The sequence below is a fragment of the Pan paniscus genome, chromosome X (assembly GCF_029289425.2).
Source record: "Pan paniscus chromosome X, NHGRI_mPanPan1-v2.0_pri, whole genome shotgun sequence".
In the NCBI taxonomy this organism is placed as follows: domain Eukaryota; kingdom Metazoa; phylum Chordata; class Mammalia; order Primates; family Hominidae; genus Pan; species Pan paniscus.
Window position 1 is genome coordinate 46,702,501 of NC_073272.2, and position 25,129 is coordinate 46,727,629.

The 25,129-nt window shown below is 35.6% G+C and overlaps 1 protein-coding gene across 20 annotated transcripts in view; it reads left to right on the plus strand.

The window, feature by feature from the left end:
* KDM6A (lysine demethylase 6A) overlaps nucleotides 1–25,129 on the plus strand; it is a 235,090-nt gene that overhangs the window by 193,638 nt on the left and 16,323 nt on the right. For 18 of the 20 annotated variants that reach the window (XM_003808365.5, XM_057301150.2, XM_057301151.2 and 15 more), the window contains 9 exons: nucleotides 6,499–6,628; nucleotides 8,196–8,301; nucleotides 8,942–9,147; nucleotides 12,342–12,406; nucleotides 12,481–12,555; nucleotides 13,225–13,373; nucleotides 15,662–15,776; nucleotides 19,542–19,729; nucleotides 20,521–20,662. In XM_003808365.5, the coding sequence (XP_003808413.1) occupies nucleotides 6,499–6,628; nucleotides 8,196–8,301; nucleotides 8,942–9,147; nucleotides 12,342–12,406; nucleotides 12,481–12,555; nucleotides 13,225–13,373; nucleotides 15,662–15,776; nucleotides 19,542–19,729; nucleotides 20,521–20,662 (1,176 nt within the window). Of the gene's footprint in view, nucleotides 1–6,498; nucleotides 6,629–8,195; nucleotides 8,302–8,941; nucleotides 9,148–9,356; nucleotides 10,053–12,341; nucleotides 12,407–12,480; nucleotides 12,556–13,224; nucleotides 13,374–15,661; nucleotides 15,777–19,541; nucleotides 19,730–20,520; nucleotides 20,667–25,129 lie in introns of those variants that run through there. The other 2 variants (XM_063601971.1, XM_055106661.2) reach the window with 2 other exon arrangements.

Here is a 25,129-nt window from a genome sequence, read left to right on the forward strand (position 1 = left end):
GGGCAATGGGTAGTGGAGAGACATGACAGACTGTCAGCCATTCTGGAAGGAGCTAGACATATTCTGCTAGTCTAGGAAGGGCAGGGCCTCAGAAATTTATGAAGAAATGAACCTCCTCTGTCCCACAAAAGAAGAATCAAAGGATCAGGCAGCATCATCTTTCTCTGATATTTGGAGGACATATAGATTCTTACTGGCCCTTTCATTGTATATGACACATATATAATTTTTCTCATTTACTTGTAATTGTTGTCCTCTATAAGTGACTAAATCTTGAATGAAATTTAGTTAACATAACTGGAACAAACAAATAATTCTGTAATATTTTCTGATACATTAAATGTTAAGTTTGAGCAGACATATAGTAGATTTTAAAAAGATCTTTCTTTGGTTGTAGATTGTCATGATATATAGAAAATAACCATTCTATAAATAGAAAATATAAACATTAGTTCTAGTTTGGCTACATTGACCATTTAATATAGCTTTTACATTTTAAAGTTCAAAACAATTCTTATTTATAGCCATATAAACCTCTTCCTGCAGTTGCTAGTACTTATATGTCTTATTTATTGTTATGTAAAAGTGTGATTATCTTTTCTGTTGTTCAGATTATTTTATTAGAAGGTATCCTGGGTCTACCATTAAATGTTTGTCACTGACGAATGATTGAGGTGAAATTAAATTTTATTTATATATAAGTTTGCTGCTTGGGAGGGATGTGGGGTAGGAGCAATGGAGTATGGAGAAGAAATTTCAATTAATTAATTTAAATTTATCACTTTAATTGTGACACTAGAACTTTACTATAAATTACACTATAGTCATTTTTCTTTAAAGAGTTTGAGTGTTTAAAATACCTTTTGGTCTGTGTTTTCTTTTCTTTTCTTTTCTTTTTTTAAGACAGTTTCGCTTTTGTTGCCCAGGCTGGAGTGCAATGGCGCGATTTCAACTTACCGCACGCTCTGCCTCCCGGGTTCAAGTGATTCTCCTGCCTCAAGCCTCCCAAGTAGCTGGGTGGGATTACAGGCATGCAGCACCACACCTGGCTAATTTTGTATTTTTTAGTAGAGACGGGGTTTCTCCATGTTGGTCAGGCTGGTCTCGAACTCCCAACCTCAAGTGTTCCACCTGCCTCTGCCTCCCAAAGTGCTGGGATTACAGGCGTGAGCCACTGTGCCCAGCTGGTCTTTGTTTCATTTTCTATTAGTTTCTATTTCTGTTAGTTTCTATTTCATTATTTCCTGTCAAATTTTAACTATTTAGTTGTTATTCTGACATAGACTAGGGCAGAAATTACATCCTTTTTTATATTTTATTTTTTTCTGTATTGGGTCCACATTGTTGGCAGCATTTTCCTTAGTGACCTACAACATGGTGATTGCTGTAATTAATCTTAACTGTCTTACAAGATTTTTTAAGGTCAGTAACTTAAAAGGACATTGGATGATCTCTAAATGAAATTCTTCTAAAGCATATAGTGAGGTTCTTGAGTTCCTAAAATTTGTTTCTTTAGAAATTTTTATATTATAGGTTTTTATATTAGTTTTTTTTTGAAGTTAACGCTGTCATTCAGTTCAACTCTGGGCCTACAGAAAATAGGGAGTGTTCAGATTAAATGCTACACTTGGCTCTCCTTAGACAGTGCCTTGATTCACTGCCAGTTTGACTGTCTTCTACCTGCTCCTCACTCATCTGCTGGGGCCTCTGTCCTGTTTCCTAGGTACTGCTGCTCTAACTGCTGGAGCAGGGGCTTTCTCTCTCATCCACTCTCTGTAGACTCAGGACAGTTGCTAGAAAATGGGGAAGATTTGGAGGTCCAAAACTAACATCATGAACTGCATGGGACCTAAGGAGGAATATTGTCAGAAAGAGTTCCATGGAGCTATGTTCTGTTCCCCAAGTTACAAACTGTGTATAGTAGCAGTTTTCATAAGTTTGTATTAATAAAGCTTTATGCTATAGGTGCTTAGTTGATTGTGTTTCTTAATGTATTAAAGATTATAATCTTCAATCTCATTTTCCAGGCATATATAAACATTTATTTCAGGGTATTTAAGTACATTTTTATAGTTTTATTTTCAGCTTTAATAACTTGAAAAGGCAATTTTGCCTTATTATGGAGACTTAATTTTATATATATGTGTATCTTGTAAACAGCTAGATTCATCAAAACACTGTAGATCCCTGGGGTTACTTAGGTTATTCCAGTAAATCCAGGACTCAATTACTGAAGAGACAAAAAAGTGCTCTGATAAGTTGGAGATAAAAATCTTTTGAGGCATAGAGAAAAAGGTTAGAATGCAAATGATAGGTGTCATGTTGTTTGCCGTTTCTGTGTTCTCTTGATGGTGGCCTGTGCTGGGCAAGAGTCCAGAACTCAAGGGGAAAGTAACACAGGTACAAGAGACTTGACATCTCTGGTCTAGGAGCCTCCTAACAAAGGATAACTAAAGTGTAGATGGGTTTATCACAGAGCACATTTTCACCATTTCTCTGCCTACCAAATGACATGGGTAAATTTGAAAGTAAGTTTTAGCCAATATTTTAAATAATTGGGTAACAATTAATATCCCCCTACTCTGACTTTCTCAGAGAGATTTCAAAAATGAGAGAAAAGGATTTAAGATGGGATAATCTCTAAATCCATTCCAAAACCCGCTATATATATATATACACACACACACACACTTTAAGTTCTAGGGTACATGTGCACAATGTGCAGGCTCGTTTCATAGGTATACATGTGCCATGCTGGCCAGCTGCACCCATCAACCTGTCATTTACATTGGATATTTCTCCCAATGCTATCCCTCCCCCTGCCTTCCACCCCACAACAGGCCCCGGTGTGTGATGTTCCTCACCCTGTGTCCATGTGTTCTCATTGTTCAGTTCCTAGCTATGAGTGAGAACATGCAGTATTTGGTTTTCCGTCCTTGTGATAATTTGCTCAGAATGATGGTTTCCAGCTTCATCCATGTCCCTGCAAAGGACATGAACTCATCCTTTTTTATGGCTGCATAGTATTCCATGGTGTATGTGTGCCGCATTTTCTTAATCCAGTCTATCATTGATGGACATTTGGGTTGGTTCCAAGTCTTTGCTATTGTGAATAGTGCCACAATAAACATACGTGTGCATGTGTCTTTATAGTAGCATGATTTATAATCCTCTGGGTATATACCCAGTAATGGGATTGCTGGGTCAAATGGTATTTCTAGCTCTCGATCCTTGAGGAATCTCCACACTGTCTTCCACAATGGTTGAGCTAGTTTACACTCCCAACAGTGTAAAAGTGTTCCTATTTCTCCACATCCTCTCCAGCATCTGTTGTTTCCTGACTTTTTAATGATTGCCATTCTAACTGGTGTGAGATGGTTATCTCATTGTGGTTTTGATTTGCATTTCTCTGATCACCTGTGATGATGAGCATTTTTTCATGCGCCTTTTGGCTGCATAAATGTCTTCTTTTGAGAAGTGTCTGTTCATATCCTTTGCCCACTTTTGGATGGGGTTGTTTGTTTTTTTCTTGTAAATTTGTTTAAGTTCTTTGTAGATTCTGGATATTAGCCCTTTGTCAGAATGGATAGATTGCAAAAATTTTCTCCCGTTCTGTAGGTTGCCTGTTCACTCTGATGGTAGTTTCTTTTGCTGTGCAGAAGCTCTTTAGTTTAATTAGATCCCATTTGTCTATTTTGGCTTTTGTTGCCATTGCTTTTGGTGTTTTAGTCATGAAGTCCTTGCCCATGCCTATGTCGTGAATGGTATTGCCTAGGTTTTCTTCTAGGGTTTTTATGGTTTTAGGTCTAACGTTTAAGTCTTTAATCCATCTTGAATTAATTTTTGTAAAAGATGTAAGGAAGGGATCCCGTTTCAGCTTTCTACATATGACCAGCCAGTTTTCCCAGCACCATTTATTAAATAGGGAATCCTTTCCTCATTTCTTGTTTTTGTCAGGTTTGTCAAAGATCAGATGATTGTAGATGTGTGGTGTTATTTCTGAGGCCTCTGTTCTGTTCCATTGGTCTATATCTCTGTTTTGGTACCAGTACCATGCTGTTTTGGTCCAAAATCTGCTTCTTTCTTCAACTCCTGTCTCCACTTTGGATTTTTATATGAAAGTTTTATTATTTGGCTTGAGGTGTTCTAAACACTGTTGGACATTTACATAGAAGATAAAGTCTATTCCTGTTATCACAGCCCTGCCCTTTGCATTAAGATTGGTCAATGTATTTTAAGTGGAAATAGCTTATATTTGCTATGCAGAGCACTATAGATACCATCAGTTCCTTCAGGGAAATTCCTATGTGTTTGAAAATTGACCTTAATAGGCAGGTAGTCAGCATTTCAAACACAATAAGAAACTGCTAGGTATGACTTGAATGCACTATTGGATACCCCTTTATTTCCATATATGTAGTTAAAGTGCTGGTTATTTTTAAATCTGATTCTTGTTTAGTTTATCTTAATGTTGCAGTGGTCAGTGGTATACATTAAAAGGCAGTTATAATACTTTTGCTTCTTTCATGTCTAAAATTGTAATTGCAACATTCAAGTGATTGAATTGTTGTCAGCTCCCTTAGTCATGCCCTACCTTTTTCTTTTCTATTTTAAAATATTGGCAACAACATTTTCCATTGTTTTACTTTCTCATTTGTCTCTTTTTTAATTGTTACAGAACTGTGTAAATGACAGAGACAGAATTCTACTAATCTGTCAAACCTTGTTTTCTAGTCTCATCTCTCAATGTCCAGTATGTTGTAGAAGCTTAAATTTTGGTGCCACATTTAATTAGTTTGAGATGCTCTTGTATAGCACAGTTTTAATACATGGTTCATATACTTCAATTTCTTCAAAATAGTAACCATTTACTCTACAGTAGTATATCCGTCTCCTTTCCTAAAAGACAGTTTCTGTATTCTGAGTCATATTTTGCTTATATTCGATAGAGTGGCAGATACACAATTCAGCATGAAAACTATTATTTATGTAGGTATTGTAACTGTTTTATCTTGCATTGGTTTAATGATAATACTTGAGTTGTTTCTTTCCCAGTCTCGCCAAAAATTTTCTACATGTTAAAAGCAAAAATTTGATGGAGTTTATAAATTGGTACCAATTTTATGCCCAAATCTAAAAGCTTAAGTGTATATCTGTCTTTAAATGTACAAGGCACATGTGCTTTGTGGAAAGAGATTGAAAACTAGTTTTGGACAGAAAATTTATTCAACCTTTAACCTTACTTGTTAGCTGAATGTAAAATTTCAGTTTAATAATATTTTCATGTATTTTTATTTAAAAGTCACTTATTTTAAATGTAAGTCATTCCTTTGAGACCTGCCATGAACTTTGTTGTTTTTACTTGGAGTTGTAGTTGAAAAAATTAAGAAAGTAACACCCATGATGCTATTTAGTATAACATCTTAAAAGTCTATGGCAGTGAAGGTTTAAGCCCTAGTTTTCATTAGTATCAACCAAAACAGGCTAATTTGTAACACTTTGTTCAGTGTAGCAAGATAAGGAAAATTAATTTTGTTTCAACCTGTTTTATTCTTTGTGATGAAAATAGCTAATTCCTTCTTAAGTTACTGAGTTTTTGAGTTCCCAGAATAATTGAAAATTTCAAATTATTACTCGAAATTTAATATATTAAGAGTACTTAATATTTTAATGCATTGATTGCTTTTGAACTTGTAATAATTCGGTGGGGTAAGTTAGTTAAACTGGAGTGGTTTGAAAGCTCAAAATTATTTCTTGTTGATTTTCTAAGTTTAGTAGAAACGTTGGAAATATCTTTCTTGCTTGTACTGAAAGAATTATTGTTAGGGAATAATTCTACCCTATCTTAAGAATTTATAATTTTAACAGAGTGATACCTTCATCAACCTAAATACCAGTAAGTAATAATTATATACAGTGTCAGAGGGTAGATGGCAGTTATATGCATTGTTTAAAAAGAAGTAGCATAATTTGCTGTATAGTCAAGGAGTTGCACAGGAAATTTTTTTCTGATTTGAGAAAAAGGAAAAAATCTCAGGTTTGAGAGTTGTTACAAAGATATTCTGATTATAATTGCTAAGATGAGACACAGGAAAAGAGACATTCTGTTTTTTACTATTACCTAGAACTTTTTTTGGTCAAGTTAATATTTTAACATTGATGGAAAAGAATGTGATGGTAGAGGGGAAATTGTAAGCTCAATTTTGTTGTTTAGGTGAAAATAAATTGGAAAATTACGAGCAAAATAAGGAATGTCATCAATAATTTATATGTTGTGATATCTTTTATTTTCCTTCAGTGGAGGATATATAGGAATCAAGTCTTTGCTGAAATTGATAATCATTCTTAGTGTTTTTCCTGATGGATCCACATCCCACATCTCATGGACTTGTGCAAATGCCTAGTAATTTAATTAGGACTTAATTCAGGATTCTTTTTTTTTTTCTGTTTTCCAAATAAATGTACAACTGATTATCCCTTCTTTTTTTTTTTTTTCAGGAATCTAGGTAAAAATGGCTTATCTAACAGTAGCATTTTGTTGGATAAATGTCCACCTCCAAGACCACCATCTTCACCATACCCTCCCTTGCCAAAGGACAAGTTGAATCCACCTACACCTAGTATTTACGTGAGTCTGAATTGACTGACTAGAAATAAAACAGTGTTTGCAACTACCTGTCTTTCATAAAATCTTTAAATTTACATGGATGCCCTTTAGGAAACATTACAATTATTGGCAGCAGATTAAATAGTTTGGGGGCAGGGGGGAAATATATTCAAAGAGATTTTGTAATAGCATTTTTAAAAGACCTTCTCAGCTGTTAACTGTGATGATATTAGAATCATGAGAAATATTTTTTATTGCCCTAATTTTGAGCAGTGTTAGGAAAAAGCTACCTAAAAGTGTAACTTTTTTTAGTAAACTGGGTTTTAAATCCACATTCTACTTAGTTATGTGGACCTTAACATTCATTCTGTTTTATACATCTACCCCCCCAAAAAAGATACTACCTTCAAAATAAGTGTTTGAGAACATAAGTGTGATAGTAGATATATGTGACTAAAAAAACTTAATAGGTTATTTAAAACATTTAAAACTAGATACTAGTTTTACTTTATAGAAATATAGGAATCTGATATAGGAAGTCATTAGCAGTTCAATCAAAACAATTCCTATTTCTGTTTCTTCCAAATAGATCTTCCTATCCTATTTCCTTTCATTTTCCTGCTTCTATCCCAAATTAAAATTTTGTAAGTATAAAGTTAGGGTAGTATATGTATAATGATCTTGCATCTATAAAATGGTACTAGAGTTTGTTTTATAGATTTAACCCCCTTGCCCTCTAGAGGCCAAATATTATCATATTAATTCTTCCTCCAACCAGTTGTTGTTTATCCCTTACTATGTAAGGGAAGCACTGGGATAGACATGTAAAAAAACTTGTAAAGTGAGCTCTGAGGAGAAAAAAAATGCAAAATTAAGTTTTTATCTTTTATGGGTCCTCTTCAGTCTGCTTTCTTTGATAATATTTGTTTAGGCATAATTTTTTTTCTTTTCCTCTCTTATACTGTGATTTTTTAAAAACACATAGCATAAAATTTACCATCTTATCCATTTCTGAGTGTGCAGTTCAGTACTGTTAAGCATATTCACATTGGTGTCCAACCAATCTCCAGAACTTTCTCATCTTGACAAACTGAAACTACACACTGAACAACTACCCATTTCTCTCTCCTCCCAGCCCCTGGCAACTACCATTCTACTTTCTGTTTCTATAAATTTGACTATTCTAGATACCTCATGTAAGTGGAACCATACAATATTTGTCTTTTTGTGACTGGCTTATTTCACTTAACATAATGTCCTCAAGATTCATCCATGTTGCAGCATGTGTCAAGATTGTCTTTTCATTTTAAGACTGAATAATATTTAAAACACTTTGATTTTGAAGTTTAATTTCAGTTTCATTTCTCCTACATATTTTTGTCATGATAAAATGGACAGGAGAAATGTATGTGGTTACTATCTGATTAAAACTAGAATCAAAAGTCACAGTGATAAGATACTGTCAAATAGAAATATCACCCCATAAAATGTGTTAAATTGTGAAAAATAATGAATATTAATTTGGAGCATAATATTTAAATAAAAGCTCTGTTTTCCTGAGATCTAACCACATATTTTAATTTTACAGTTGGAAAATAAACGTGATGCTTTCTTTCCTCCATTACATCAATTTTGTACAAATCCGAACAACCCTGTTACAGTAATACGTGGCCTTGCTGGAGCTCTTAAGTTAGGTAAGCCTTAAATTAAAAAAGGAAAACGTTTGTCTCTTTGTTTTGCTATCTTTTAACTTTTCCAGCACTGGCAGATACTTTTCTTCTTTTTCTTTTTTCTTTCTTTTTTTTTTTTGTATTTTTATTTTAATTTTTTTTAGTACTAAGAATGAGAGAGAGTGTGTGTATCACTTCTTTAATCCATGATGTGAATATATTGTTGGTGATACTGGTTACTGACAATTTGGTGGAGGTTTTTAAATTTAGCTATTACTTTGGTCCGTTTACATAATTGTGATTTAGGTTAATAGAAAAAATTTGATTATAAAATGTAGGTGAAATTTGATGCTACTAATAAATACTATAGCCCCATAAGTATTTCCTGGCATCTGCAGAAATTAAATAAATAAGTGAAATTTCAGTCCTTTCACACTTAATTCTTTCTCGGATGGGATGACATAGCAGTTAGATTCAGGGCTTCAGCGTATGGTTCTGCAAACTTGGCACATAGCTCAGGTTGTGCAGAGGCCCTAGTTTTTTATGGGAACTGGATACAGTGCCGTAAAATGCTTTACCTTCTTCCTTTAAAAAAATAAAAGCACTTAAAATATTATCCCAAATATAATTTTCATTTTTTAACTACATTTATGTATTCATGAAGACCTGGGACTTTTCTCTACTAAAACTTTGGTGGAAGCTAACAATGAACATATGGTAGAAGTGAGGACACAGTTGTTGCAGCCAGCAGATGAAAACTGGGATCCCACTGGAACAAAGAAAATCTGGCATTGTGAAAGTAATAGATCTCATACTACAATTGCTAAATATGCACAGTACCAGGCCTCCTCATTCCAGGAATCATTGAGAGTAAGTATTTGTATCCTAAAGATTATTTTAGGATTTTAAAGATGATTTTACTTTGGAGTTTTGAAAGGACACATTACTTTTATATGCATCTCATCATTTTATGTTAGATAAAATACTTTGTAAGTGCTCTCCAGTTTTCTCGTATGTATATATGTATGTATGTACGTACGTATGTGTATTTTGAGACGGAGTCTCCATCTGTCACGTAGGCTAGAGCGCAGTGGCACGATCTTGGCTCACTGCACCCTCTGCCTCCCAGGTTCAAGCGATTCTCCTGCCTCAGACTCCTGAGTAGCTGGGATTACAGGCACGTGCTACCACGCCCAGCTGACTTTTTTGCATTTTTAGTAGAAACTGGGTTTCACCATGTTGGCCAGGCTGGTCTCGAACTCCTGACCTCAAGTGATCCGCCTACCTTGGCCTCCCAAAGTGCTGGGATTACAGGCGTGAGCCACCGCACCCACCCTCAGTTTGCTTTTAGTAAAATCTAAACAAACTGATGGATTCATGAAGTAAATAGCATCATGGGGAAATAGAGTTACTGTCTAGCGAAATGTCTCATTTCTGGGATACTTTTTTTAGAGCAGGGTTTCTTAACTTCGGTACTATTGACATTTTGGACTGGATAATTCTTTGTTGTGGGGGGACTGTCCTGCACCTTGCAGGGTATTTATTAGCATCTCTGGCTTCTCAAAAATATCTCCAGACATGTCATATACCCCCTGAAGGGCACAGTCACTCCTGGTTGAGAACCACTGATTTAGAGGATAAACTAAGTCTCAAGTTTATTTTATGCTTGTAAAATCCGGTTTGGTCTTCTCATTTTTTTCTTTAGTGCTATCTCATAGACAACTCCTGCAGGAAACATTAGTGTTCTTCTTACCAATCTTAGGCTGTAAGAGAAATCTGAAGGAGGAAATTAAAAAACAAAAATGTAAAAATAATCAGGATTATTATTATTAAAAGACCCATATAGCCCTTTCAGCACTGAAGCATTACAAAAATCCTCTAGCACTATAATGAGAACTTTGTGAATTCTCTTACAAAGTGAACATAATACATCCAAACAAATGAGTTTATTAAACGTATTACTCAAATACTTGTCTGCACTAAGTTGTTTTTTCTTCAAATGTCCTACCACTGACAGTATGTGGCTGAAAGTCTTTAATTTGTGATTCATTAGATTTGCTTGTTATCTTTGTTTAAAATTCTGCCAACTCATATTTTCAATCAAGATAGCATTTCTACCTGTAAATTGTATATTTGTCTTCCTTTCCCCCTGCCGCTTCCTATATATTACAAAGAAATTCTTCTAATAAAAACTATCCTGTGACTTTACTGAGTTGCAGTGAATTCATTGTCCGTATAACTCTGTAGTTCAAACTTTCAAGATACTTCAAGTACCTGGTAATATTATAGTCAGAAGAGAATAAATAGTAAGAAGGAGTCAAAGATCATCAAAGAAAAATTTGGAGGAAGAGTTGAAAAGCAAAGATAGTAAGAGGCAGTCTATTTAAATGGGGAGGGTTCCATAACCAAAGAAAGCTTGGGGTTTTATTGTTGTTTTTTTGAGACGGAGTTTCGCTCTTGTTGCCCAGGCTGGAGTGCAACGGCATGATCTCGGCTCACTGCAACCTCCGCCTCCCAGGTTCAAGCAATTCTCCTGCCCCAGCCTCCCGAGTAGCCGGGATTACAGGCATGTGCCACCACACCCAGCTAATTTTGTATTTGTAGTAGAGACGGGGTTTCTCCATGTTGGTCAGGGTGGTCTCGAACTCCCAACCTCAGGTGATCTGCCCATCTCGGCTTCCCAAAGTGCTGAGATTATAGGCATGAGCTACCGTGCCCTGCCAGCATGGGGTTTTTTAGTATGCTTTAAGACATGGACCATTACATGTGAAAAGTTTGACAAATGTTCAGACACTATACATTTAGAGGAATGGAAGCCAAAGGTCAGAAGTATTGCTAACTCAGAAATCATAAAACAGTGTTAACAGATATCATGTCTGTGACTCAAGAGTTGTAAATAAAAGTAATATTTGCATTGAAAAATACCTATATGTATCCAGCAATGTTGTAAACATTTTGTCATTTGTGTGTAATTCATTGTGGAATAAATATCCCCTGGAAGAACTTTTCCTTTGTTCATAATCAAGAATAAAAAGTATCTTATCTTCCACTATTACACATATATAGCTATGTACACATACATACACCTCTGCTAGCTTATATCATTTATAATCAAGATTGGGATGCCCTAGGCCTTTCAGCTTTCCTCAAGTTTTCTCTCCTCTTGAAAATGGGGCAGGTATGAGAATCTGTATTATAACTTTGTGGCTAGTGGAGGAAGTTGGATACCATGCCGGTGAGATTCGACTTTTCTTGGGTATTTATTTTTTATTTTTAATTTTTTTTAGACGGAGTCTTGCTCTGTCGCCCAGGCTGGAGTGCAGTGGCGTGATCTCAGCTCACTGCAACCTCCACCTCCCGGGTTCACGCCATTCTCCTGCCTCAGCCTCCTGAGAAGCTGGGACCACAGGCGCCTGCCCCCACGCCCGGCTAATTTTTTTGTATTTTTAGTAGAGACACGTTTTCACTGTGTCAGCCAGGATGGTCTTGATCTCCTGACCTCCTGATCCCCCTGCCTCGGCCTCCCAAAGTGCTGGGATTACAGGCATGAGCCACTGTGCCCGGCTTTCTTGGGTATTTATTTATTTAATGTGGTGTTTGAAGAAATTTTCATGTGTAAGAGGCCTATAGAAACTTAGTTTCAAGGCCAGGCATGGTGATTCACGCCTGTAATCCCAGCACTTTTGGAGGCTGAGGCCAGTAGACAGCTTGAGCACAGGAGACTAGCCTGGGCAACATGGCAAAACCCCATCTCTACCAAAAATACAAAAATTAGCTGGGCGTGGTCATGCGCACCTAATAGTCCCAGCTACTGAGGAGGCTGAGGCAGGAGAATCGTTTGATCCCAGGAGGCGGAGGTTGCAGTGAGCCGGGGTCACACCACTGCACTCCAGCCTGGTCAACAGGAGTCAAACCTTGTCTCAAAAAATTAAAAACATGAAACTTAGTTTCAAAACACAAATAATACTATTCAATCTAGATAATGAACTTTTTTTCAGTTGTATGGTGGAAAGGATTGCCAGTTGTAGAACACTAAACTAGACTGCTTTTTGCTTAATCTATAGGAAGAAAATGAAAAAAGAAGTCATCATAAAGACCACTCAGATAGTGAATCTACATCATCAGATAAGTAAGTCATTTTTAATGTCCACTTAGTATCTCTTTTTAAAAGGCATGTTTCTAATACTGTGTCTCTTTTTTAAGTTCTGGGAGGAGGAGGAAAGGACCCTTTAAAACCATAAAGTTTGGGACCAATATTGACCTATCTGATGACAAAAAGTAAGTCCTTTTAGTAATATATCTGTGAACTGATGCAAAGAGTTATCCTGTGCTAGATTGGGAATTCTCTACAATTTCCTCTTCTGTTTCATTTATTGTCATTTTTTTAAGTTGACATGAATTTAAGCTAAACTTTTTTTGCTACATTTTACAATTAAAATTTTAAAATTTTTTTTCAAAAATAGAAATGGGGTCTCACTGTGTTGCCCAGGCTTGTCTTGAACTCCTGGGCTCAAGGGATCCTCCCACCTCAGCCTTCCAAAGTGTTGGGGTTACAGTTGTGAGCCACTGCACCCTGCCAATTTTTTTTTTTTACTTAAAACTTTTCTGCAGTTTTTCATCAAGACTCTGACTATATGCTAATTACATAATCACAAATTATATTTTTAATTATATGAAATAGTTACATGAAAATGTATTTATAAAATATAATTGTACAACTATTAAAATAGTTTTTTTCTTTTATTGGTGAATAATTTTTATGCCTATTTTTTGTTGGGAAGTTTTCTTTGGAAAAATTTAAAAATTTAAGCATTTTCTTATGGAAAAGTAAAATATTTATAGACTTAATTGTTTTTTCTGATTGGAACACAAGGGTTTTGAAGAAATGGTAAACTTCCACAGGTATTTGTAGCAGAGTTTCACTTTTGATGTGTTACTTTATTGCAGGTGGAAGTTGCAGCTACATGAGCTGACTAAACTTCCTGCTTTTGTGCGTGTCGTATCAGCAGGAAATCTTCTAAGCCATGTTGGTCATACCATATTGGGCATGAACACAGTTCAACTATACATGAAAGTTCCAGGGAGCAGAACACCAGGTAATTTGTATGAACTAACATATCTTGTTAAAATGGAAAACAAAATCAAAATATGAAACATGCAAAGACAGCCAGAATCTTGTCATTTATAATGAATAAAACTGAGAGTTGTTCCTGTTATAATATTAGACTTTTTAACTGGGCTCAGATTAAGATTTTTCCCCTTTTCATTATCTCTTTTTGGTGTAATAGCCCAGAAACATTATAACAATTTAATCTGGAAAGGGGTCATTGGAGCACCACTGGGAAATAAGTTCTTTTGGCCTGAAGACTCTGTTGTCAATCCCATGTGTTGCAGAGAGTGATGGGGTGCAGTGTTTTTGAATTTTTCTTTTAACCCAAGTAACAATAAAAAGTACGTTTTATATGTAACCGAATGCACATGTATGTATACAGCAGCAGTTTTATTGAACAATACGTTTTCCAATCTATTCTATTCTGTTTCATTTAAAAAATAAAGTGTAGGTTGCAGTTTTCTAAGTGGATCACAACTCGCAGTTTTCTAAGTGGATCACAACTCACGGTTTTAAAAAAACTTCATCATGTGGAGACATTACTAGACTCATTCTAATAACTAGTTAGACTTTGCCACTAATTAGGCTTGTCACTTTTGGCAAGTTACATTTCTTCTTTAGGTCTTTTTCTTCATTTATAAAGTGAATTACATTGTTTTTAGACTTAAATTTTCCATCCAGTACTGAAGTACCATCTTCTTTGTGCTCTTTTGCATTGACATGAAATTTCACAGGGTGATATTCAAAATATTTAACAATTGCCACAATCGCAGCACTGATCAATTAGAAGAGATACTGTTGATGACCAGTTCAGCTGTACCAATGTACTGTGGGCTGCAGGTCTCCCTCAGGTGCTTCTCTTTGCTACTTGATGCAGCCATGGTTTGAAAACCAGACTGCTTCCTTCTTTGTTCACATTCTTACTGAGTCGTGCTTAAGAATTTTTTCAGAATAGGGCTATGCTTGCTTCTGGGTAAAATGGGTCAGTGGTTCCCCATCCCGGCTGCTGATTTGATTCTCTTGTCCTTTTTTCTTTTTTCTTTTTTAAGAGACAGGGTCTTGCTATGTCACTCAGGCTGGAGTGCAGTGATGTGATCATAGCTCTCTGTAACCTTGTTTAACTCCTGGGCTCAAGCAATTCTCCTGCCTCAACCTCCCAAGTAGCTAGGACTACAAGTACATGCCACCATGCCTGGCTAATTGTTTTGAGGTTCACATAATGACTTCAAGTTATTCTTCCCTCTGGACCTCCCAAAGTGCTGGGATTATAGGCTTGAGCCACCACACCTGGTAGCTTTTTAAAAGTATGTAATTAATTAATCTCTAGGATTCAGATCCAGGCATGAGGGTAGGTGGGTGGGTTGGTTGGTTTTTAACTGAGGTCCCCAGAGGATTCTAATATACAGCCAGGATTAGAACTATTGGTTATAATTGTTATCCTCAGACCATTAGAAGCCCAATTCTGTGATATTTTATCCATAGTCAGGTAAAGTGCAAAGAGTTCTGGAATAAATGATAGAAGAACTATGTTCTGCTCTGTACTCTGTCATTGGACACTGATATAAATGTTGGGCAAAAAACATTATTTTGAGTACCTTGTTATGGGGTAAACACTATTCCTGGAGATTAGTTCATAAGGAAAAAAATGGTAATGATATCTATAATAGCTAATATTTATTGCTTACTGTGTACAGATGGTCCCTGAGTTGAAATGGTTCAACTTACCACTTTTGGACTTTATGGTGGGTTTATCAGAGTATTAAATGCATTTTCAACTTAAGGTATTTTTCAACTTACTTTGGGTTTATCAGGATGTAGTCCCATCTGTAAGTTAAGGAGCATCTGTATTAAGCACTGTTATATGCATTCATTAGTTTATCAATCTTCAAAACAACCCAACAATTTATAGAGATTATTATTATCTGTTCTTACATATAGGGAAACTGAGTCAGAATGGTTTACCAACTTGCCCAGGTTCAATTAATGACTAAGCCAAGGAGCCTGGCTCCAGAGCCTAATCTCTTGACCATGATTATACTGCCTATCATAGAAGCTCTTACTGAGTATTTTAGGAGTTGACACAAAAATGCTACAGTGATGAAGAACTAAATACTACTAGAGTGTTCTCTGTTGAGCATTTGTAAGGTTTTGTTTCCAAAGACCCATTTTTCTATAGAATTATAGTGTGATGATTAATTTTTTTCTGTATAAGTACCGTGTGCTAACCAATTGCACCACTGGAGCTCCAATTTTTTTTTTCTTTTCACATTTCAGGTCATCAGGAAAATAACAACTTCTGTTCAGTTAACATAAATATTGGCCCAGGTGACTGTGAATGGTTTGTTGTTCCTGAAGGTTACTGGGGTGTTCTGAATGACTTCTGTGAAAAGTAGGTTTCCAAAGTAAATTTTCTTAAAACATATGTTAGAAAGCAGTAATTGTAAACGACAACTTACCAATCTGGATCTCCTAATGGATACATTGCCAGTATTCACTTACCATTCAGCGAAGAATTCATTTTAAATTATTTGATTCCAAACCTCATATTTTGTGTTATTGGAAATACTTTAAGAAAGATGCCATGAAACAACTTCATGCAGTAGTAGTACCCATGAATTAAGAAGATAGAAAAGTTGAGTTATTAGTTTAATTTTTAAAATGATGCATACTTATTCATTTGAAATGTGTGTATTCCAAGAAAAATTGTTTTGTTATAAATGGTTTTAGGAAGTAGAAGGAATTCTTTATTGAGCACCCGTATAGGCTGTGAATAACTCAAGCTTGACCATAATACCTTTTGCCATATCATGATATAAATTCTTTTTAAACTGACAACTCTTTCTATGAAGAAATTTTATAAAATGTATTATTTATTTTTTATTTTTAAATAGAGATGGGGTTTCACCATGTTGCCTAGGCTGCTCTTGAACTCCTGAGCTCAGGCAATCCACCTGCCTGGGCCTCCTACAGTGCTGGATTACAGGCGTGATCCACCACATCCAGCCCAGATTTTGTTTTCTCTAGTTGAAAGAACTTGGATAGTTCCTTTCCTTAAGATCCCAGAAATAGCTTTTATTTACTTCTGTGTCTTGCGTTAAAAAGTACTTTGGAATTTTTTTTTAGTTGGTTTCAATTTGATCATTTGTCTAGATAGAACCTTACTCTCTTCTTTTCTAGAACTTTATTCTCTTCTTTTCTAGAAAGTACTTTATTATATAAGGACCTGATATTTTCATTTAGTAATAACATTAGAAAATTAGTATAGGATGAAAATATACATTATATACACATTTGGTGTTATGCCCCCCACCCCAATTAAAGGGGGAAAACACCCACAGAAAACATTTACATGAGATTACTTTGAAAACTAATTATACACATATTCCACATACTATTTTATTTTTATTTTTTCCTTTTTTGAGACGGAGTCTTGCTCTGTTGCCCAGGCTGTAGTGCAGTGGCACAATCTCAGCTTACTGCAGCCTCCGCCTCCCAGGTTCAAGCAATTCTCCTGCCTCAGCCTCCTGAGTAGCTGGGATTATAGGGGTGTGCCACCATGCCCTGCTAATTTGTGTATTTTTAGTAGAGACAGGGTTCACCATGTTGGCCAGGCTGGTCTCGAACTCCTGACCTCGTGATCCACCCACCTTGGCTTCCCAAAGTGCTGGGATTACAGGCGTGAGCCACCACGCCCAGCCCCATACTAACTTCTAATTTCTTACTTTGGTTTAAGAATCTTTGCTGTAAATATTTGGATTTAGTAAGAAGTGCATCGTAGTTGAAAAACAACAAAATATATTAATCCACAGTTTCCTTATATAAAAGCAAGAGATAATTACCTTATGTTGTCTTCTCTATTCATATATTGGTTTCCTTCAATGTAAGAAAGCCAAAGATACAGAGTTTTAAAGCTTCTAATGTACTGATGAAATAACCTGATTACTTTAATCTGTACTTTTTTTATGGACCAGTAGCAGCAGAGAAAGAACATTGTTATATGGGAAATCTCCATTGTGCTATAGAAAGATTTTTATTTCTTAAACTTTGAGTTAATACTATATTGTTGCAGCTATAGTACAGGAATCCTTGTTCATTGTTTCTGAGTAGGGACTGGCTATTTTTAGGATGTAGTTTTGTTTCCTATCTAAATGGAGAGGTGTCTTGGGAAAAAAGATAATTAGAATAAGCAGATGATGTCCAAAAAGCTTGAGCGTAGGGATAATAAAAATATCAAGTTAGAAGGAAGGGTTAGGTAAATTTAATAACTCAGTTGTGAAAGTAGTACTTGCTTCTTCAGCATTTCACTGTAATTTTGTTTCACATGAAGATTGTTGCTTTTGATAGTGACTGTATACTGTATCTGTAGTTTATTTTATGGCTTTAAATAATACCTGTCTTGAAATAACCATTCTTTTGAATATATGATTAAAATGATGCATGCTTTTTGGTAAGTTTGATTTTTGGGGCGGGGGGTGTCTGTTTGGGATTACTTGCTTGCTTTTGGATAAAAAGTTTTCTCTAATTTTGTAATGGCAATACATGGGTGAAATAAGGCTAGGATTTGTGTCTATAGCCATTTTTTGCTTTATAGGCAACTTTTTCTGGACTGTATCTACTTGGCCTTGTCACACAAAATAAGCCAATCCTTATCCCTTTGCAGTTAGGCTACCATTTGCACTCTAGTCTAAACTTTCCAGAGTAGCCTTGCATTTTTCAAGAGAAAAAGAGAGACAAAGGTTCTTTCTAGATCATAGTTTGGCGATTTCTTTTCCATGAAGGGCCAGATAATAAATATTTTCACCTTTCCTGGTCATACGCTGTCTGTCACAACTGTGTCATTATAGCACAGACACAGAGATAGTACGTAAGTGAATGGACATAGCTGTATTCTAATAAGTTTTTTTTTACAGAAACAGGCAGTGGGCTGAATTTGGCCCGTGGGCCATAGTTTGCCAACCCTTGATCTAGATAAAAAATTAAATTTAAACCAGTAAAAACAATTGTAAAGTATACTTTATCATGTGCTATAGCACAAGACAAATAAAGTAAGATTATTTCTTAGATCTTAAGGAAAGGAACATTTTTACTGTGTAAGTTCTTCCTTCCCCAAAATATGAAATTTGAAGTGGTTAATTCAATTTTATAAAGTTCTTTTATGGGAAAGGTTGCTATGTTGTTTAAAAAGTACTTCATATCATGATGGAGAATAAGAAGCCAGATATTAAAATAAAAGCTTAATAATATCTAAGGAATGTTTCCAAAGTATATTGGTAGTAGTGGTCATGATTATTTGTGCATGTGCGTGATTGTTCGTTTTTGCTGAAGTTGTTTTGAACTGCATAGTTTTAATCAGCTAATCATCAAACTATATGGAGTCTGACATTCAGTCTCCTTTTCCTCAGAAATTAAGGGAAGTTCCTGGTACTTGTATTGCCACAGTGTTCCTGTTTATGGATTTAAATGACTTGATGTCAACTCCACCTTCCATTTACCTTTTAGGGATTTCTAGGTGCTCCAGGGAGAAGGCTTCAGTCAAAAATAGTCTTTGTTGAAATGAAATTGAAAGTGAATTTATGTGTTACTTGAAAGTAGCTTTGGATTTCATTTGGATCTTTGAAAAATCAATTTAAGATGGTAATGCTGGGCCGGTCCACTTACTACAGGTATTATAATTCCTGTAATCCCAGCACTTTGGGAGGCCGAAGCAGGCGGATCTCCTGAGGTCAGGAATTCGAGACCAGCTTGGCCAACCTGGTGAAACCCCGTCTGTACTGAAAATACAAAATTAGCCAGGCATGGTGGCAGGTGCCTGTAATCCCAGTTACTCCGGAGGCTGAGGCAGGATAATTGCTTGAGCCCGGGAGGCGGAGGTTGCAGTGAGCCTAGATGGAGCCACTGCACTCCCGCCCAGGCAACAGAGCAAGACTTTGTCTCAAAAAAAAAAAAAAAAAGTAACACTGATCTTTAGTAATTTAGTACTCAACCTTATTAATTACACACTCTATATACATACAGCAGATCTTTTTGCACAAGCAATTATGTTTCAATAAAATGAACAAGTGTTTATTTAAAAAATTTGTGACATTTTCTTCCAGTCTTACTAGGAGCTTCTTAATGTAGTTGATCCATTTGCATTATTTTTTTCTTATTTCAGAAATAATTTGAATTTCCTAATGGGTTCTTGGTGGCCCAATCTTGAAGATCTTTATGAAGCAAATGTTCCAGTGTATAGGTTTATTCAGCGACCTGGAGATTTGGTCTGGATAAATGCAGGCACTGTTCATTGGGTTCAGGCTATTGGCTGGTGCAACAACATTGCTTGGAATGTTGGTCCACTTACAGGTATTATAAAGAATATGCTTTAAAAAAGTTAATTTATAAAGGATTATATCCAATAGGACTGTTCCTTTTTTCTTGAAATATAACTCACTAAAAGTTGTAAGAAGAATGTCTCCTTGCATAGAATTGTAATTCGTAGTACAACAAATTAAATTCAAGTTAACAAATAGAAATCTAAGAGCATAGATGTTAGCAAATAACAAGTTTATGGCTTTAATATACATGAAGGTTATAATAATAAATTTTAGAGTGCTTGGTTTTATTTTAAAAAAACCCTTATGAGAGAAAACAAAGTAGAAAAATTATTCTTTCACATTTAAAAAAATCTAGTATTTCATATGAATAGCTCTGTAATGTCAAAATCTGTTTGAATTATGCCTGCCTTCAGGCAGTACTCACTTAAGGTTAAGAATGTGGAGTTTAGAGCCAGAAAGACCTGGATTAGGACCAGGATCTGGCTCTTATAACTTTGGGCAAGTTATTTAACCTCTCTGGTCCTCGATTTCTTCATCTGTATAATGGAAGTAATGAAATTAATAAGGTGATGGTGAAGAGTAAATGAGATAATGGGTAAAAATAAAAACACAGTGCTTGGCACATAGTCATAGGAAGTGCTCTTTATATGATTGCTAATATTATTACTACTGTAATTATCATAAAGCATAAAAATTATTTTTATAGTGTTTTGAGGTTTTCAGAATTGATGTTGAAGATATCACCTGAGCAGGTGATAATGGTTATCTTCATATCTTTTGGTACTTTGGGTTGCTTTATAACTGTTTTTTTTTTCCTAGCCTGCCAGTATAAATTGGCAGTGGAACGGTACGAATGGAACAAATTGCAAAGTGTGAAGTCAATAGTACCCATGGTTCATCTTTCCTGGAATATGGCACGAAATATCAAGGTCTCAGATCCAAAGCTTTTTGAAATGATTAAGTAAGTCTTTTCTAAAACTGCTGTAGTCCCTCTCTTTTGGGGGAGTGTTAACTATTAAGTTTTTTTTCTCCCTTAGAATTATGTTGACATCAAAGCAAAATGGTGCAAAAGTCTAGCAGAATGTATTATGAGAATCCACATGTTAAAAATATTTTTCCCTTTCAAATAGCCCACTATGGTACAGAAAGGAAAAAAAGACCTATGATTATAAACCAGTAGAGTCACAGACCTGTGCTTCTTTCCCATTTCCCTCTGAACCACCTGATATCCCAGGATAACTTTAGTTTTAATATGAAAATCTACCATTAATAACTTGAGGGGAAAATGGCATCACAGAATATTTGTTGTCACAGACAAATTAGCAGTTAATATAGGGATTTGACTAAAATGCTGATTTTTTTAATTTTTAATTAAATCATCTATCTTTTAAGTGTCTCTTTTCTGAGCTACTTAAAAAAATTTAGTATAAGTTATATAAATTCTTATCTAGGGACCTAGTTTGAATACATATATACCAGTAAGCTTCACATTTGTTTTCACAATTTCTATCTTAGCCATTTTGTAAATCTATTTAGAGGTACTATTTTCAAACAGTGCTATATAGCAGTGTTTCCCTAAACTGTGTTTTCCACTACTAGCTCTGTCCCCAAAAGATGGGGAATTCTGGCTATGGAAATATGGGAAATGATAGATTAAAGTTCAGCAAGTGAACAAGTCCTTTATTTTAATTTTTTAAATTTATTTTTTGTAAAATATTTCAGATACTGTATATGTTAATGTAATTTGTGAATGAGGGAGAAGAGTTATAGTGTATGGTATTTCCCAAACTTACTTGACCAGTATCTTTTGAAGAATTAGTTTTCTCAAAAGCTCATTTTGGGATACACTGCTTTATATTAATTGATAAAAATAAGTTTGTCTTAGTCTTTGTTAAAATAGAGTTTACATTAAGTATTTCTCTTGCAGATATATTAATTTGGTCAGCATGTGTTGTTTTCAAAATACTGTATTTTGAAAGTAATCCTGGTTTGTTAAAATGATTTCAAATCTAGATCGAAACTTTTATTTAAACAAAAGTTGTGTGGCCAAGGTAACATGCCTATAAATTATTTTATGACAGTCTTTTCTCAGTTGCACCATTTTATCTAGTTATAGGTAGAAGGGTAGGGGAGACAAAAAGGACCAAAAGCCAAATTATAGCGAGTAATGTACTACAAATTCTTTAGAACATTGGATCTTAGGTACCATACTCTCGATAAATATAATTTATAGTGGGGTGGGGAATTGTCTGGCCATTTATCCTGTTATATGTCAGAATGGTACTTTACCCTGAATAGCAAGTTCAGTGTTATTTTTTGAAACAAAAATGACCTAAAGTCACTGAAGGTGTTTAGTAATTTGGAGGTAGTCATAAACTACATGCTAAGTCAGATCACTTAAAGGTAGTTCAATGTATAAGCCATTTATCTAACAGCTATATAGACTGAAAGTAACTCATTACATTATGAGTAGATTAGGATTTTATAATTGGAAAGGATTTTAAGGTCACTTAATCAGCTCCTACTTAATGTAGTAATCTCATCTGTATTCATAATTTGTGGTCATCCAGTGACTTCTTAAACATTCTTTTCACCTCACTATAATTCTTGCAAGTTCTTTACAAAATGGCCTGAAGTCTACCTGTCATTTGGTCCCAATTTCCTAAATATATTTAGGATTTCTGCAGAATAAATCCCATTCAACAAATGTTTGAAAACTCACTCTATGCCAGACACTGTTCTAGGCACTGATGATAGACATACCAATGTTTAAGATGAAATTCCTGTCCTCTGGAGACTTAAATTCTAGTAGAACAAGACAGAAACCCCCAGTATAATTTATTTATATGAATAAGATAAAATACAATAATATTTGGGAGGAGGGAAGGTCAGAGTGCTCCTTTTGCTTAACTGGTCTGAGAGTGTGAGTTTTCTGCTTAGCCCTGAATAATGAGATGAAATCAACTACACAAAGATCTATGGGTAGAACCTTTCATATACAGAGAACAGATGAAGGCTAAATTGGGAATAACTTTGGCATGTTTATGGGACAAAAAGGCCAGGGTGACTATAGCTGAATGAGAGAAAGGAAGAGTGATGGTGATAAACTTAAGCAAGCAGGAATGAGATCATACATGGGCTTTCTGGACATGGTAAGAAGTTTATATATTAATTCTAGGTGTTACAGCTTGCCATAGAGGATTTTAAGCAGGAAAGGAATAGGTTTCACTTTAAATTTAGAAAATGGATCTAGTGGGTGCAGTGGCTCATCCCTATAATCCTAGCACTTTGGGAGGCCGAGGCGAGCCAGATCACTTGAGGTCAGGAGTTTGAGACCAGGCTGGCCAACATGGCGAAACCCCATCTCTACTAAAAATACAAAAATTAGCCGGGCATGGTGATGGGCACCTGTAATCCCAGCTACTCTGGAGGCTGAGGCGGCAGGGGTGGTGGGGCGGGGGGTTGCAGTGAGCCAAGATGGTGCCACTTCACTCCAGCCTGGGTGAAAGAGTGAGACACTCTCTCAAAAAAAAAAAAAAAAAAAAAAAAAAAAAGAAAAAGAAAACGGATCTAGTTGCTGTGTGTGGAATGGGTTCCAAGGGGTAAGCTTAGAAGTAGGGAGGACAAATTAGGAGGCAATTGTAACAGTACAGACCAACCTGGACAGAGATTTCCCTGTAAAAATAGAGAGAGGGGGTCAAACTAGGGAGTCTTATGGAACTAAAGCTCATAGAACTTGCTCATAGATTAGGTGGTTGAGTGAGAGGGAAAAAGGAACCAAGGAAAACTTATAGTCTTTTCTTCTTGTTGCCTGATTGTCATTAATGTAAACATTAATCACCTCTATCATCTTTTCCATTCCCTACCCCACCCTCAATATTCTTGATACCCTTTGAGACTCCTTCCAGTTTATCATTAAAATGTTGAAGTATCGACATTTATGTTGTTATAAAGTTGTCTTGTGTTGAGGTTGGACACACAAAATTTGTGTGTTTTTCCACTTATAATTTATAGTGATACTGTTGTTTCTTATACATTTCTTTTTTTTTTTTAACCTAGATGCACTTACATTCTTATCTATACTCCATTTTGCCCTACACTACAAAATGTCTAATCATTTAAATCTTGATTGCATTCCTGTGATATTAACAATTCTTCTCCCAGCTTGAGTACCTATTGACACACCAGTTGACACACCAATTGAAAATGTTAACCACAAGTCTAGACCCCTAGGCCTTGCTTTATAAGCCTCCCTTTTTGAAATAATTGTCATTGAGCCATTGCTAAAAATGTACTTTTCAGCAGCCAACATGGCTCCCTTTCTTTGATTTAATGAGTCTTTGCTTATTGTATGCAAGGCTCTAGGCTAGGCCCTGAGGGTTTATAAATACATGGTATAGGTCCTTTCTTCAAGTAACAGTTAGTGCATATAAATAAAATAGATTGAAAGAAATTCGGTGATAGATCCACTGATGTTTCCAGCCCAAGGAGTCAGGTCTTTTAAAAAAACCGTGCATTCTGGGGAAGAATGTATTTTGTGTGATGGGTGAAAATGAGGAGGCAGGGAGAAGAGAAAGGAATAGCACTTAAGCCAGCTTAAAACCAAACTCTTGCACCATGAGAAAGATGCCCCAGTTCATCCATAAAATAGCATACATACCATATCTCCTTAAGTCCAGCACAGTTACGTTTTCATCCAGTGAAAGAATAAATCCCTTTTCTTCACTTGAGCACCAGGCAAAATAGTTGGCTTGTGTAGAGAGGCCATGTTGTATGAATAACTTCAGTCTTCAACCGCTAAAGTCATACTCAACATGGTAATTCTGAAAGGCTTGGAGGAACTCTGTAGAGGAATAGCAAATGTATACTCCAAGTAATGTTCTGTTCCTCCTGCTGTCAGTCTCTCCCCTATACCTCTCTTTTTTGCCCTCCCTCCTGATTACCCTCCCTGCTGTGCATTTGCGTGAGCTTAAATGTATATACGATACAACTGCTATATGTTTATTGTCAATAATTGGTGGTATGTTTTGGCTTGAGTGCAATGTGTGATGAGTAGTAAAATAAGATACAGTTGTAAAAGTTGGTTAGAAGCCAATTATGCTTTGTGTACCAAACTTAAGACTTTCTTCTGTCAGAGAGCTCTTGGTGGGTTTTTAATTAATATGATCTAATTTAGGTTTCATAAAGGTGTTTCTAGCTATTAAATAGAGCAAACTTTTGGATAGTAAGAGGAAGGAGTGAATGAAAGATTCTTTGGCTTTTAAGTCTGGATACTTAGATGGTTTAATAATAATGCTAGTTAATAAATCGGGCTTAGTACTTAGCCAAGCACTGAGCAAAGTGCTTCCCAGACTGTATTATTTCTCACAGCATCCCAAGGTCATTCAATTGACTAGAGGTAGAGCCAAGATTTAAACCCGTATCTGTC